The sequence below is a fragment of the Mesoplodon mirus genome, assembly GCF_964341445.2.
Source record: "Mesoplodon mirus genome assembly, chromosome: 10".
NCBI lineage: Eukaryota > Metazoa > Chordata > Mammalia > Artiodactyla > Ziphiidae > Mesoplodon > Mesoplodon mirus.
The window spans coordinates 44,767,018-44,784,424 of record NC_138986.1 but is presented as its reverse complement, the minus strand read 5'-3'; the positions used below and the strand labels follow the sequence as shown (position 1 = coordinate 44,784,424).

The 17,407-nt window shown below is 36.3% G+C and overlaps 1 protein-coding gene across 1 annotated transcript; it reads left to right on the top strand.

Annotated features, from left to right (window-relative positions):
* Positions 1–1,287: 1,287 nt before the first annotated feature.
* On the top strand, positions 1,288–2,567 carry LOC309811182 (upstream-binding factor 1-like protein 1; the record flags this gene model as incomplete). The annotated part of the gene is given in 3 exon segments (XM_082633778.1): positions 1,288–1,929; positions 1,931–2,412; positions 2,414–2,567. Coding segments are annotated over 3 exon segments (1,278 nt in total).
* Between the last annotated feature and the right edge of the window lie 14,840 nt (positions 2,568–17,407).

Genomic DNA, 17,407 nt, shown 5'->3' with positions numbered 1-17,407 from the left:
GGCTGGAGAAGGAGAAGCAAGAGCTGGTTAGACAGATCCCACACGAGGAAGGACAGATGGTGGCTAGGCAGCTTGTTTCAGCCATGGGTCTCCCCCGTTTGCTCCCTTGACTCTAAGATATAGAGAGTTGCTACACTGAAAAATGCATGTTAAAGACAGAGGTGGCTGAACACTGGAGCTTACTTGGCTCTTTGGTAGGGCTAATGGCGGACTCTGGGAGGGCTCACACCAAGGAGTACTTCCCAGAACTTCTGCTGCCAGTGTCCTTGTCCTCAGGGTGAGACAGAGCCACCCCCCCCCCGCCTCTTCAGGTGACCCTCCAACACTAGCAGAAACATGAGTTCCAGCAGCTTCCAGAATGAATCCACCTGTTCCCTATGTGTGAAGTATCTCACAGACCCAGTCACCCTAGGCTGTGGGCACAGCTTTTGCATGCCTTGTCTCCGTCTCTGCCAGGAGGAATCCCAACATCCTCCTCGCTGCCTTGTGTGCAGGGAAACATCCCATTAAATGAACTTGACCACCAATATCGTTTTGAAGACACAGGCATTCCTTGCCAGATGGGCAGGAACCTATGACTTACCAAGCTCTGAAGAACAGATATGCGAGATACACATGAAAACAAAGAACTTTTGTGAGGTCACCAATGATGTGCTTTGGTTACCCTGCTATAAGTCTGAGGAGCATGTGGCTCACAGGCATTTCTCCACTTTGTGGATGGCTGAGGAATACCGGGTTTGAGAACCTTATCACTTGGAGGAAGTGGGCGTGGTCTTCGGAAAATATATGAAACATCCAGCAAAGAGCAAAACTCATTCTTCTCCAGAGCCCAGAGCTGTCGTGTTTGGACTTGGCTGAGCTGTGGAGAATTTTGAAAGTTACTGCCACCAGGAGGGGAGCACCAATCACTGAACTGAATTTAACAGAGTTACTTACTGAACAAGAGTGGAACATTTCATTAACTGTACCCAAAGGACAGCAGTCAGTAGATTTAGGACCCACTCTACGCAGGATGATCTCATCTTGACGTCTTCGACTTGGTTCCATCTGCAAAGACTCTATTTCTAAAATAGAGTCATTTGGAGTTGGCTGGACTGTGGAAAACTCTTAAAGTTACAGCTGCTGACCCACCCAGAGAACACAGAACCCCTGACCTGATTGGATGGATTTTCCTACCAGCATTGATGACACCCATCTTCTGGAACATAGAATCTCACAAACTACAGGATTCCAGAAATAACTCACCTTCTGAATCTTGAATGTGAAGGAGTTGGAGATTTTGCTGAGATGTCTGAACTGCTGGGATCATACAAGTGTCCCAAAGACCTAGAAATGGTGTTGCCTAAAGGTCAAGATGACTGGTCCAAAGAAGACATTGTGAAGTTACTGGAATGTATGGAGAATAACATTCCATCCAATGACAGGCACACGTTCAAAACAACCCAGTCACAGATGGACTGGGAAAAAGTAGCTTTTAAAGATTTTTCTGGGGAAATGTGCAAACTCAAATGGTTAGAGCTTTCTTATAACTTGAGAAAATTTCGCACTTTGAAAGAATTAGTCCTGGAAGCAAAGGAAAATGTTGACAATCCTTACAAATGCAGAAAACACAAGAAGCATCCTGATTTACCCAAGAAGCCCTTGACAGCTTACCTGCGCTTTTTCAAAGAGATGCAACCCCAGTACAGCCAAAAATATCCTAAGATGAGCAACCGGGAGATGACCAAGGTTCTGTCTGAGGAATACAAGAAGCTTCCAGAGCAGCTGAAGTTGAAATATCATCAAGATTTCCAGAGGGAGAAACAGGAGTTTGAGGAGAAAATCGCACTATTCAGAGAACAGCACCCTGATCTAGTCCAGAACTCCACGAAATCTGATGTCCCCAAAGGAAGCCAGACCAAAGCACCAAAGAAGTTTCAGGGACGTGTGCAAAAAAGTGAAGTCTTCCCCAGAAAACAATTTATCCATGAAGAGAAAATTCCATGGAGAGCCCCAGAAGCCACCTATGAATGGATATCACAAGTTCCACGAGGATTTGTGGTCGAGTAGGGAGCTTCAAGTGCTGCCCCTGAGGGAGCGCATGGTGGAGATTAGTAGACGCTGGCAGCGTGACCCACAGAACCAGAAGGAACATTATAAGAAGCAGGCTGAGGAACTGCAGAAACAGTACAAGGTTGACTTTGATCTCTGGCTCAAGAGTCTATCTCCTGAAGAACATGCTTATTACAGAGAGACAACCTATTTGAAGCGTCAGAACATGAGCATGACAAGGGGCCCAAACCCCAAGGTTAGAAGGATGGATCTGCAGTTCCCATCATCGGGGAATCTTCAAGGAGGGCCTGAACTGGAGCAGGGGCTTCAGCCTCCAGAGATAGAATCACCAAACACTATTGGAGAACATTCTCCTGCCTCAGGGAGATCAAGAAAACAAGAAAGATGAGGAAGAGGAGGAAGGCAGCAACTCCTCAGACCACAGCCGTGGGGATGAAGATGAAAATTGTGAGTCTGAGGACAGTGGCTCCAGCTCATCTACCTCAGGGGACTCCTCTGACTCAGATTCCAACTGAGCTTTGTTCACAATCTGAGCGATGGGATAGAGAACTTCCTAGCAAATGGACATGGCATCTGCATCAAATTAAAGCATTCTTCTCCCTGTGCCCTTTCATTGCCTTGCCTTCCTACTTTCCCTCTCTCTTCAATATAACGTAGGTAAATTTCTGTTTCCTCTCTGTACCCCAACTCCACCCCCAGAGAAAGTCCATGCAATAAAGACTCTTGGAATTTTAAAAAAAATAGTTTTTAATTTTGAAAAGTAGTAATTTAAATTAATTGCATATTGCCTATTGGTCCCAACTACTTAAGCATTAGTCATCTGTTGATTACATAATAATATTAGCTATTTACTTGTAAATGATGATTCTGATGAGCTTCAAGAGAATATAAAATAATTTTATTCCATCTCTTTTAAACGTTTACCTGAATGCATTTTTCTGAAAATTAATTTCCAGAGCCTATTAATAAAAGTTTTCTAAAATAAAGGTAAACTTCAAATTATTTAATGCAGACTAAATTAATACAGTTCAAAATAATATTTGTTTTAAAATATTCATGTCTTTTCTGTTCCAGTCATGTACACTGACTTCTTCTCAGTTATGATATGCAGTGTAATTATAATACATGGATTTATTTGTTTATATCCTTTCTTTTTTCAGAGTTAAAATTGTCTACATAAATACCTATAACACAACATGTTAAAATAAAATTTAAATCAGATGAATGAAGTTAATCAAAAGAAAAATTAAAAGAGGCAGATTATGATAAAGTCAGAAGTGAGATTAATATAAAATTTAGTCAATAAACTTGCCAGATGTGGGAGAAAAGTATACTTCTTTGCAATGTCAGACAAAGGTCAAATCACATCACCTGTAATAAAAGATAAATTAGGTGCACAGAAGTAGCCTAATTATTACACATGCTGAAGCTAGTGAAAATGTCCTATGAGTTTTCAAAAAGACAATAGTGATACAAAACACGTTCCTCACCACCATACTTGCAGTGAACACAGCAGTGAAATTTTTTTTTTTTTTTTGCTGTACGCGGGCCTCTCACTGCTGTGGCCTCTCCCGTTGCGGAGCACAGGCTCCGGACACACAGGCTCCGCGGCCATGGCTCGCGGGCACAGCCGCTCCGCGGCATGTGGGATCTTCCGGGATCGGGGCACGAACCCGTGTCCCCTGCATCGGCAGGCGGACTCTCAACCACTGCGCCACCAGGGAAGCCCAGCAGTGAAATTTTTAAAGGGACTTTTGGATAATATCCTTCTGGGAAGGCTGAAAGCATAATGAGAGCAATCCTTTTAGCAATCAGAATGATGTAGCCCAACTTCTGGATCAGGGTAAGATGAAGAAAGTATATTCTCTTTCCCATGAATTAAAGCTTAAAAACCCTGACCCAAAATGTTCACTTGATATCGACAGATGATCTCCAAGAGAAACACTCTTTCAGGTCAGAGAAGTTGGAAGGGCCACCTCTGTATATGAGTGGGAGGAAATCTTTTTGTTTTCTTTCTCTTTGTACTCTCAGCACTGCCTCAAAGCAAGTCCCTCTTAAGAAGCAGCACTCCTGTGTCAGGAGGGCAACAGCAATGATGATGGTCATGGCAGTAGAAATGGCAGTCACCCAGGCACCTAAAATACTGATAAAAATATCCTTCTTTCTGACAAGTGAAACTGAAGAAAGAGGCTCCTGTGGCCAAAATACATAGAGGGAATCTCCATTACTTGTTCTCTATTTTTTCTCTCATCACTTTTCGTCAAAACACACCTAATCACAGAAAGCTTGAAATAGCACAGAGGACAAAAACTTCAGCTTTCTAGCTAAAGCACCAAAATCAGTCCCCTGGAAGCTAAAATATGTGAGAGAATTACAGAGAGGAGAGAGCTGGATAAAGGGATCCTTTAAAACCCTGTTTATTTAAAGTCCTGGACTCATTTCTGATCTGTGGAGGTGAGGAAATGATACAAAACAACAGAGCAAAGCCTTTGAGAATGGAAATACAGTGTAGATGGCCACCTAGGTGCCATTTTGACTCCTGAGAATTGGATACACAGAATGGATGAGAATAACACTTCAAGACTTTGAAATCAAAGCTGAGATTGGAATCACAGGCCACACAGAAAGTGAATCTGGACACAAGTGGTCTATAACTAACTGCTAAAAGACAGAAAGTACCCATTCACCATATGATTTTAACAATACCGAGTCATAACATAACATTCAAAATTTCTAGGATGTAAAACAAAATTATTCAACATAAAAAAGAGCAAACAATGTCAAAAATCCTGAAGAAAAAAATATAATCAATAGACAGCAAGCATAAATAATTCAAATGTTGAAACTGTTAGACAAACACTTCAAAGTAGCTATCGTATCCATGTTTTTATGAAGAGTGAAAGCCCTTGAAATTAATGGGAAGATAGAACTTATCAGCAAAGAAGTAGAAACTATAAAAATGTAAGAATGGACACTTTAGGAAGAAAAATAAATTAAAAGAAATAAAAACTTCAGAGGAATTCAATAGCAGAATAAAAATGATGTGTCATTGAACTTGCAGATGATCAATAGAAATTATTCTATATATATAAATGCAAAATAGCTATTATAATGAAAAAAAGCCTAAGAGACATGTGTGACAGTATCCAAAGTGTTAGCATCCAAATCTTGGTGGTCCCAGAAGTACAGGGAAAATAACGCAGTGCAGAAAAAATATTTGAAAAAATAAACAGAGGGGACAAACTAAAAACTATTAGTAAAATAGAAGGTCTAAATCCAATGTGGCACATACAAACCAACTAAAAGAGAAAGAGTGTCAGATTAGATAAGTCAAGATATTTTTTATATATAAGAAACCTTACATGTAATGAAATAACAAAGTTATAAAGAAAAAGGATGGAAAAGATGTACTAATCAAACACTAATCAAAAGTTGGAGTGGCTATATCGTTATCAAAAAAGGAAACTTCAGAAGAGGGAAAAAAGTCAGGAATAAAAAGTGATTAAATAATGATAAAAGGGTTAATTCACTAAGAAGACTGAGCAATTTTAATGAAATTTAGAGCTGCAAAATATGTGAAGCAAAGACTGACAGAACTGAAAGGAGAAAGAGAAAAATCTATTTTTGATATATACAACACGAATGAATCTCAAAAGTATTATGCTAAGTGAAAGAAGTTCATTTGGAAAAGTTACATGTTGTATGACTGCATTTATATGACAGTCTGGAAGAAAATCCCAAACTAACATATATGTGGTTAACAGAGTATAAAAGCGAAGCTGTTTGTGGGAATATTTAGGGTAACAGCCAAACTTGTTCTGCATCTTGATTATGGTAAATGTTGTATAATGATGCACTTGTTAAAACCCACAAAATAATACACTGAAAAAGAGTGTATTTTACTGAGTAATGTATAAATAAGTAAATGAACTGGTGATGCAATTCAAGAATACACCCCTCTGTTGCCCTGGCTTAATTATGGAAGAACATAAAATATCCAAAATAATGGATCTCAAATTTCTCAATTAGGAGAAATAATTTGTGGGATAGATTGCATTTTCTTTTCCTGATTCTTCATACCTTTCTATGTGACTCCATAGCTTATTGCACTGGAATCAGATTCTCTTTCTCCACACCATTGAGATTGGGCTTAGCCATGTAGTCTTCTTTGGCCAATTACATATGGGCAGAGCTAAGACTGTGCCAGGTGTGAGCCTATTCCTTAAGAAATATCAAGAGTTTGCTTTCATATATATGGCTTTTCTGTCATTGCTAATAAAAGAATATGCCCAAACCTGTTCATTTGCCTGAGGAGGATGAGAGATATCCACAGCAGACCTGATCTAACCCACAGTTTGAGGTGCAGAAAAACCCAGTATAGGGCAACCAACCAGTGGGTGACTTGCTGACGTATGAGTCCAAATACATTATTATGTTTTAAGCCATTGAATCATGGAGCTGTTTATTAGTCTGTGTAATGCCCACATATGATTAAATAGGCTTTATGATATTAAAAAATGTTCTACCTCCTTACATGATATAATTATGCTGTTATTATCAGTTGATATAGAAAAAGCATTAGAGAGAAAACTACTATAAATCAAATGAAAAATTTTTAGAAAGTTACATGTTGTTTTTCACAACATTGTCTTTATATACTTAAAAATTTAGAACATATACTAACTTTATTATTCACTCTAATTAATATTCCTGGTATGATTTTGGAAATTCTTTGCAATTACTTTGTATTTTCTCCCTATCTCAACCCAGGCCACTCCTACCCACCAGCATACCCATGAAAAAATGTAGACCCATTGATTGACATCTTTGATCTAGAAAATTGTTGAAATACTTAGATTTAAGGCAAGTCTCTACAGATATAATTTCTTCCAACTGAAGCTGTAAAAATAGTTAATAGTCCTGAACTCAACATGACATTCTCATTGAAAAGGCTGTGAAATACACCAATTATGGGTTGTAAAATAGGTGTGGTGCCAGTTTTTAAAAATTAGAAGCCAATCTAGGAGTAAGCATAACATCTACCTTAAAAAACAGAGGAGCCTGACAAAAATGTGGTGACAATTCCTCATTCTTGAATTCACTGAGTCATCCATTTTTAAAAATTCATCACAAATATTCATTAAGTACCTGTTGCTGCTTAGCAATACATATCCTGCTGCTTAGAGGATACATTCTTGAGTAAGATAGATGGTCCTTTGTCCATGGTGTTTACAGTCCAGTGTAAGAGATTGTCATAACTTGTATAGTCACCTAAACATTATATATCAGTAAGCTCTGGCAAATACTCTAACAATAAAAATCATTTGAGAGAATAAAATTGGGACGCTATCTAGACTGGAAGATAAGGGAAGTCTTTCCTGAAGAAACGACATTTGAGTTTACCTCTAAGTATCAATAGCAAATAGCGGAAATCACCAGAAGAAAAGAATTCATGCCAAAAGACTAAAACTTCATATGCAAAGACCATGCAAACAACTCAGGCGTGTTGTGTCTGAGGGTCAGAAATAAAGCCAAAGGTGTGAGCTCAGAGAGAAAAGTGAACAGTGGCATTAAATGAGTCTGCAGAGGTAGGAAAGGTCTGGACTACAACAGCTCCGTAGGCCATGAAAAAGTTTTACATATTGACATAAAAGCAATTGAAGATGTCATCAAATTAGCGACACAGTCACATTTTTATTTTTGAAAGAAATGGATTCAAATGGGGGAAAACTAAGTTAGGATGAATAGTTAGGAGACCAGGGAGTATTTGACATGAAGAAAATATGACAAATTTGAGATATGTTTAGGAAGTAAAATCAAAGGAGTCTAATGACAGATTAGATACGGTGAAGGAGTAGGAGTTGTGAAGAATGGCTCTTGGGATTCTGGTTGAAGCATATGGTGAATGGAATCCATTCACTCTATTTACTCACGTAAGTAGAGAACCAGATTTGATGGGTTAGATCTTATGGACATAAAGAGTTCAGAGTACTTTTGAAACTTCAAATTTTGTAGGTCCATGCATTTATGATGGGTCGGAAGCTTAGGGAAGAGATCAGGGTTTTAAGAAAAGATTCACTTGGGAAGTATTGAAGATATAGATTTTTTTAAGAAGAGGGTTATAAGTAACTATATAGAATTCCTTCAAGAATTCAAGTAGACAAAGACCAAAAATATCAAGGAGGTCACTGATAACATTTTTGATAACTGCAACTGTAGTGTGTTTATCTCTCTGCGAAGTAAGGGGAAACAGTGAGTAGGAAGAAGGAGATTCAAATTTATGAGATTCAGATTTATAGAAATGTGTCCAGGCAGCATGAAGGGCCCAATATATAGGTGACTATAATTAATTCTACTCTATTGTTTTTTCAGTAGTGATTAACTTCCTGAAGATTGTTAAGCTCATATAGCTCTTCAAAGAAGAAATTTGAGGGAGGGACAAAATATCTTTTGTAGTGATATGAACATATCAAGGATCCAATATTTTTCCAAAGAGCAGAGGTTAGAAACGGTCATCTCATTGGAGGGACCTGGTAAACAGATGAGTTATTTGCTGACAGTGTTTATCTTTTTAAAATCATTTTTAATTCCAGGAGGAGGGGAAATGCATTGACTGTTCACACATGGCCATGATTCCCTGGCCTGATTCACGATTTTATGGGAGATTGGGGGAGAATGCATAATCTTAGAAAGCAAGACTAGCTACTTCATCACATAAAAGGATGCCAATGAAAAAGTTGGCAATGTTTTTTAGCACTAAAATGGTAACATCTGGGCATATATGAGAAGTAGCAACAGGATAGCAACGTTCAGATCTTCACATCCTGAAATAAGATATCAGGCTGAACTGAGAAACCAGTCATGGCCAGGATTTTTCATTGCCAATATAGAGTATCAAGAAGCAGTAGTTTTAAAATACCAACTGGGCTTTCCAATTGCCACTTTCCAATGCATTGTAAGACTTTATAGTTTCTAAATGCAACTTAGAAAACTGCTTTCAACTTCTCAGTATAAAAAGATAGCAGGAATTCGTCACAAGTTTCATGCATCATGGTAAAATAAATATTAGTAATATCACTTTGTTTAGATGTCTTATACTGTTTCAATAGATTCTAAACTATTATCAGATATTGCTCAATTTGTGTGATTTTGAAACAATTTGTTCTGTGTTTTAAACCATCTTTAGCTTATATAATCTTATAAAAAGGTAGAAGAGTATGTTATGGTTACACCTCTGACTATAGTCCCTGCAACTGGAAGTCATTTTAAACTGCTAACTTGTTATTTAAAGGTAAATTACATATTCTTGGTATGCTGTACTTTAATCAGATGTTCAGAGAAGAGAATGGGGGTAGTTTAGAGCAAGCCCCATGAACAAGCTTCCATTTCCATACAAAGCATATTTACTTATAATTATTTTGGAACTAAACACCTGGTTTTCTTTTTCAAAATTGGTATCAGTCAGATTTATTTCTCAAAATTTGTATTAGTATTAGTTACCTTTGTTGTGTTATAAGCCCTTCGTCCCCATCTCAGTGGCTTAAAATGTCCACCCTGTAGAAGCATCCTCTTTGTGGGACATGCATGTCTCCACAGTAGAGAAGAGCATTGGCTAAGCCAAACCATGCAATAGTATTTGAAGCTTCTGCTCAGACATGGCATATGTCATGGTGGCTCACTTCCCATTGGCTAAAGTAAGTCACAGTCAAGTCAGAGTGCATTGAGGCAGGAATGAGTATTATTTTCACAGGCAAAAAGTAAATCACATGGCAATGGGCAAGGATGTATAATCTTACTGAGAATGGGGAGTGAACACTGTAAAAATTAGTACAATCAAGGTCAGAATTGATGTTAAATGTTGTCATAATATATTGTACTTTAATTATATGGCCTCTTCCAATGAAAATATATTTGAATGAAATATAGTTCATTTAATTAGTTTTTTATCACATTCAGAAATTTGTACATTTACAAATAGAAGCCAACATTTTAAAACTTTCGATTGTAAATATCAAGGAGAATTCAGGCATGAACAATTGTTAAATAATCTCTACTCAAGCACAATAGAGAGAGATAGAGAGAGGCAAATATACTCAGAGAATGAAGATATTATTTTCGGAAAAAATTTAATGAAAAAATAAGTTTCAAAGGCAGAATGTGAATATTCACCAATTTTGAATTAAGTTAGAGCAACAATCAAATCTCACTGAAATCATGATATACTATGATATAAATTCAATAATTCATTTATTTGACCATTTTACTGAGAAAAAAATGTTAATAACAATTCATGGCCACTTTAATTTCAGGTTGACTAATAATAAAAAGGATGCAATCTTTAGAAGTATGCAAGGACCTACTCTAGGTATACACTTAAGAGGTAAATGTTTAATTTTGTTTTGAATTTTCAAACATCTGATGATTTTGTGTTTAATAAATAAATGAGGGCCTATTCTGTTATTTATCAAGTATTTTTTTAAAAGCCTGTTTAAGTAGGTAGTATATTCAATAGCACTCTATAAAAACTAGATCTCACAAATTTGCACTGAATTCGTTTTTATTTAAAATAAAAGAAAGTGGCAGGGGTTGGTGGTGTGATGAATTGGGAGATTGAGATTGACATATATACACTAATATGTATAAAATGGATAACTAGTAAGAACCTGCTGTATAAAAAATAAATAAACTAAAATTCAAAAAAAAAAATAAAATAAATGTCTATCTCTTTGGCCTGACAAATATTTTGTTAAATTCACCCCTTTAAAATCTTTTCATCTTGTAATATGATATATATTCCTAAAACATTTTCAGTATAATAGCCTTTAATACTAATAAAATAATGTGTGTATATATGCCTGAGTATATGGGTACCTGCAATAATGTATATCAAACTGTTTATTTTGGTTATTTGAAAGTAGAATAGGTGAGAAGAGGATCAAGCATTTAAAAATATGTTTCTGTGTTGATTTGAATATATTCATTTTTTAAAATAAATCTGTCTAATTAAATGTTTAGTCCAGAAAGGGAATTCATACATATGTTTATACATATGTTTTGTTGTTTTCCATACTTTTACTCTGAATTTAAGTTCAGCATAATTCTTCTGAAAGTATTAAGTTCCAAATTATTAAGTAATTGGCTGTTACTCAGTGATAATCCTAGATTCAGAATTCAATGATGTTAAAAGATAAGTGTAGGAACATTTTTATTTTATTGGAAAGTTTAATCTCAAAGGGTTTCACTTGGTCTTGTGAAGCTGTCAATGTTACTTCAAGGACACTATGCACATTTCTGAATATGAGATATTTCAGAAGGAAAAGGGGCATATCTAATCAATTTTATGACTATGAAAAATGCACTTATTTCTCAATTTTTCCCATACTTATTTGGGTATTACCTAAATCATTTGAGATATTAATATAATTGTATTTATTTAAAATGTGCTACAGTATTTTGCTTGACACTGTAGTATATATGGAATATAATTGGGATTTTATTGTTTGGTAATGAAAGCTTACTCTATTGTCTTCACTTTTTTTTATAGTTTTTGTTGGGGACATATTCAAATTTATATAAGGAACCAAGGACCTTCTAGGAAGAAAGGAGGTTAAATTGGTACCCTCTTTCCCACAAACTCGAGGCTACTAAACTCTGTCCTGTGGATAGAGCTGATCTCTTTCAAAACTGGTATCTGGCAAGAGTAGTAAGTTTCAAGGTGGGAAAGATATGCTGAAAATACAAAGCTGATTAATCATGGCCTGAAGTTTCTCAGGACAGACACCAAAATTTTCTCAAATGCATCATCTTGGAAGAAAGTAATGCTTAAGAGGAAAGGTGAGTGATCTTTTCAAAGAGCTGCACTTTGGAAAACAGTTCAATTTTGACATTGGCTCAACTTTGGCAAAGTACAACACTGGCAGAAGATGGTCCTACATTATACCTTGTGGGACCAGTGCAGGCCAGGGTGAGCTTTATTAGTTATGGAGGCCATAAACTGACTGTAAGGTTCACTTCCCACCTCCCTTCTCTGATGCAAAGTAGTATCTGTACCACTTCATAGTGGTACAGATGCTACTCCAAGGGATGCAGCAGCACCTGTGAACAGGAACCTCTTCTGACTGTTTCAAGGACCACACCGGGCTCCTGTTGTGGCTGCAGAGCAGGTCGGAGCCGGATCATTTTGGAGCAGTGAGCTTGAGGTATGATTGGGAAGTTCTCCAGAAAAAGGGGGTAGCTAAGTTTGAGGTCAAGCATTCAGTTCTTAGAAAGTACAAAAAAGACTGGTCCTTTGGACATGAGAAAGGACAGTGTGAACCCGGGGAGTTTCTATGACTTCAACATTGGGGAGCAGGTTAAGAGGATGCAAGGACAGGAGACTAGACTTCCTGCCAAATTGCTCAATATTTCATGTGCTGCACTTTGAGTACTCTATTGTTTATAAACTAGGGAGCATGTTATTCATATCTCAAGATTTTAGAGGAACACTTGGATTAGAAAACTATTATTTCATTTAATTTCAAAACAACCTCATTATGTAGAAACTATTATCCTTATTGTATACCATGAGGAGACACAATTTGGAAAAGTTGTTACCTTGCCTATGGCCACACAGGCAACACAAAGCTTGGATTTAAAACTAGGTTTATCTGACTCAAAGGCCCTTTTTTTACAGAACCTCAATTTAAAGAAAGTAAACTTTATTATAAACATATTTCAAATATTGAAACTAAACTCTGATCAGTAGAGTGGCTTGCTTCAGAGTCCAGACCTTAATAAGCAGTGAAGCCAAAGCAAGAACACAGGTTTTCCCATAGCTGACATTACATCTCATTGGGTCTCTAAGCCATTTCTTCTGTTATTTCCCATTTACTTAATGGAAAAGAACCTCAGGGACATACTACACACTTCATTTAAGAGCATTTGCCTGATAATCTTAGATTTTTGAAATCTAAAGCTTTCCTAAGAATGAACACTGAGACATTCTTTACTTTCAAAAATTCATCACCAAGTGTATTTTTTAGGCTAAAGGAAAAAAATCCTTTGGCCAACAATAGACCTCCACATTTGCATTGAAGTTCAGTTCTACAGGATGCTGAAAGTACAGCTTTATCACGTACTCATCAGTGTTTTCTTATATTCTTGAAGCATAGAAAGGGAATCATTAATCTTGTTGGACTTGTGACAATTGATCTTCAAAGACTTCAAGTGGTGTAGAGTTCATCAAAAGATTAATAAATCTTGAGTGCAATTTTGGTTGAATTAGCAAAGTGTCCAAAATAACTGATTTTGTTTAATACTAATCTTCATTTATGAAAATATAAATTTAATAAAAAATATCAGGAACCTGGCAAAATATTTTAGACTTTGAAATGTTTATAGGCTTATGCTTTTGAGAATATAGGATGAATACATATGGTTAAAATACTTTTAATCCCGATAGTTTGAAGAATTTTTTTTAAAAGAATGTTAGGTTCAAGCTATGAGCTGTAGTTATACTTAACATGGTATTAGTGCATGTATTTTCTTTAATTTTCTTAAATGACTAGTATTGCCAACTAATACAAAGCCTTTTAAATCAATTTTTATAAGATGAGAGAAATCAAATATGAAGAAATTTGTTAGGACACTTTTTGTGTTGCCAATGTATAGATTTCAATTAGAAATTATTCCTTTGGTGAATTGACATCTATTTTTTAATCACTTCACCAATTGCAATTTGTGATAAATTAATTTTGAGAAAGAAAAACTTAAGTTCATTCTCTGGCTGGCAGTCAAAATGTTAGGTAAGGTTAAAGCATATTGTTCTAACAAATATTCTGCATCATCTGTACAATGAGATCTAATTTGCTTTGACAAAATAAGACCTCAAAATCACAGCAGAGAGTAGCCAGTTCAGGGGAATCAACTAATGTACTCTACTTATCCTTTCAGCAAACATTAGTTAAGATTTACTAAAAAAATAAGATTTAGTCCCATCTTCATAAAGCACATAGTCTAATAAGAAGGCAAGCATATGAAAAGACGATTACAAAATAAAGTCATTGGCAAACAGCAAATCAAGGTGTGCCTTGTGTGCTAAGGCACTGGAACTCTATCTATGGGAGACGTTAACATTTTTTTTCTTTTAATCCTTTGGAAACTTTGGGGAGAATGGTTTAAGACTAACAGGACTGAAGGACTGAAGTCAAGGGGATAACTATGGAGATTGTCCCCATCCAAATGAAGATCTCATCCAGGGCAGTGACAGCAAGGCTAATAGAATGTGATACACTTTGAGAGACACTTTGAAGGATAGATCAACAGCATTTGGAAATAGAATATATAAGAAAAGGGAAAAGAGGATGCAGTTAAGGATTATTCTGTTTTATTTAATTTTTTGTATCTTTATTGAAGCAGGACTACGTTTCATACAATGTTGAGATCTTAAGTATACAGTTTGATGAGTTTTGAAAACATATACAACTGTATAACCTACACTCTAATCAAGATACAGTACATCCCTGTCTCCTGAGAAAGTTTCCCTCTACCCCTTTTCTGTCCATCCCTCACCTTCCATATGGAACCGCCATTCTGATTTCTATATCGTTGGGTTAGTGTTCTTTGATCTTTAACTTTTTTGTATGTGTCTAGCTTCTTTTTCTCAGCGTGTTTTTGATATTAATTCCTGTTGCTGATTGTTCAAGTAGTTCATTACTATTTTATTGCTGAATAGTCTTCTATTGTTTAGATATACCATAATTTGTGTATCCATTATTCTGTTAATGGGCATTTAGGTCACTGATAATGTTTTTTGCTCTTTCTTCTGAGACTTACCCTTTGATTCATGGATTATTTAGAAGTATGTGATTTAGTCTCCAAGTCTTTGGAGATTTTCTTATGTTAGTTATGTTGACTTCAAATGTGATACCATTGTTTGATCAGAGAACAAACTCTGTATGATTTCATTTTTTAAAAATTTGTAAAGCTCTGATTTATGGCCCAGGATATGGTCTATCTTAGAATTCGTTCTATGAGCTCTTGAAAAAAAATGTGTGTTCTGCTGTTGTTGAGTGGAGTATTCTATAGATGTTGATTAAATCATTTTGTTAATCGTTTTGAATTCTCCTAAGTCCATGCTAATTGTCTGCCAGTTGTTTTATCAGTTGTTGAGAGAGGAGTATTGATGTCTCCAATATAACTGTCGACTTTATTTCTCTTCAGTTCTATCACTTTTTTTCCTTCTTTTTTTTCCCCTCATGTAGAATCTTTATTCAAGCTCTAATTTATGAATTATAGTGACACACTTTTTATCAAACACAAGAGGAGTAAGTTATCTCAATTAACAAACTATAGATAACCTTATCCCTTCTTTACCCACCGACAGTGTTTTAATCTGTCGATCTTAATTGCCACTTCTTCTGTAAAATATTTACTAACCAACCATTTACGTTTACTCCCCATACTATTTTCTTCAGTAAAATGAATTACTCCTTAGCTACCCAAGCTCTTTCATAAGCAATGTCTCTCATATAGAATTAATCAAATTTATTGTAGTTATTAGTACAATAATCCATAAGATTTTACTTCACACTTTTAAGAGTAAGAATTTTACTCTTAGACATATTATCTCATTTGATCCTCTAAACAACCCTATGAAGTAGTTACTTCTATTTTACAGACAGGGAAACTGAAACAGAAACAATATGATCTAAGGTCATAGAGTTTAAAAAAAAAAACAAAAAGACAAAAAAAATAATTCAGAAATTGAATCTAGGATTTTTTTTTTTTTCCCCTTTTTGGCCATGCCACATGGCATGCAGGATCCTAGTACCCCGACCAGGGATTGGACCCATGCCCCCTGCATTGGAAGGATGGAGTCCCAACCAAAGGACCACCAGGGAAGTCCCTGAATCCAGGATTTTTAATTGAAAATACTATGTTTTTTTTCAATTCATCAAATATGCTGAACTCCTTGAGATTATATTTTCACCTTTACGTAACCACTGCCTAGTGTATACTATGGCAGATACTAAGCAAAGACATATTGACTAGATTTAAAGTCAACTACTGGAAAGGTATTACATATTTCCTAGACAGTACATAATTTATTGCCTCCTAAAAAACAAAGTACCAAATATAATTTAGTATTACAGAATGATCCATGGAACACCATCAGGGTTAAGAATTTGGTTTCTGATTTTAGAGCTAGGTGCAGATCCTGAAGCTGTGTAAGCTCTCTGGGCCTCAATTTTGTTTGTAAAATGGGAATAATAAATAGTAATTATCTCAAATGACTAGTGTATTGAATGGGAATGTATAGAAGATGCCTAGTATAGTGTCTGGTACATAGAAAGCACTCAATAAAATAGTTTAATGTGTATGAGTATTAATATGAAACTAAAAAGTAGAACTAGTTTACAAAACAGTAATAATCTCATGAACTATGAAGAAGAACAGAGTTAAATTTGCCTAAGTAGGGCTTCCCTGGTGGCGCAGTGGTTGAGAGTCCGCCTGCCGATGCAGGGGACACGGGTTTGTGTCCCGGTCCGGGAAGATCCCACATGCCGCGAAGTGGCTGGGCCCGTGAGCCATGGCCGCTGAGCCTGCGCGTCTGGAGCCTGTGCTCCGCAACGGGAGAGGCCACAACAGTGAGAGGCCCGCGTACCGCACACACACACACACAAAAATTTGCGTAAGTATATTTTTGGGGTTTTGTTTTTACTTTTTCAACCTTTATCACTTGGCTCTCCATGAGCTATTTACATGAGCTATGAACACTGCTGCTCTCACACTGCTTATCTCTAACAACTTCCATCTCCCTTTTAATGCAAGTAATGTGGAGGTGTAGTTGTAAAAAGATAGATGTCCAAAGTGTCTCTCAGGAATAGGGTAACCTTCTAGAGAACTTCCTGGAGTAATGGAAATGATCTGTCTCTTGACTGGGCTGTTGTTACAGAGGTGAAGGTGTCTGTCAAAACACTGAAATGTACACATAAGAAAATATGTGTATATGAAACAATGCAAGTTAAAAAAAAACTTTTTTTAGGTTTTATAACCCTTGAACAAGTTACTTTCCCTTTTTGGCCCTCAGCTTTCTCATCTTCGGAAAGGGAATAATTTCTCACTCAGAAAGGATATAGTTAGTGTTAAAAGAGATAAGGTCTATAAAGTACTTAGAGCAGCTTCTGCACAGTTAGTTGCCAATTCTGGATCCACTTTACATTAACCCCAGGCATTTTTCAAATTTATCTGAGTCCTAAAACATTCCTCCAAAATAAAACCTATATTCTCTCCCTCTCCCTTCTCCTACTCTTCCCCTCATCTCTTTTATTTTGGGAAAATATGAGTAAACATTTGATTAAAGCTTTTGTCTCCA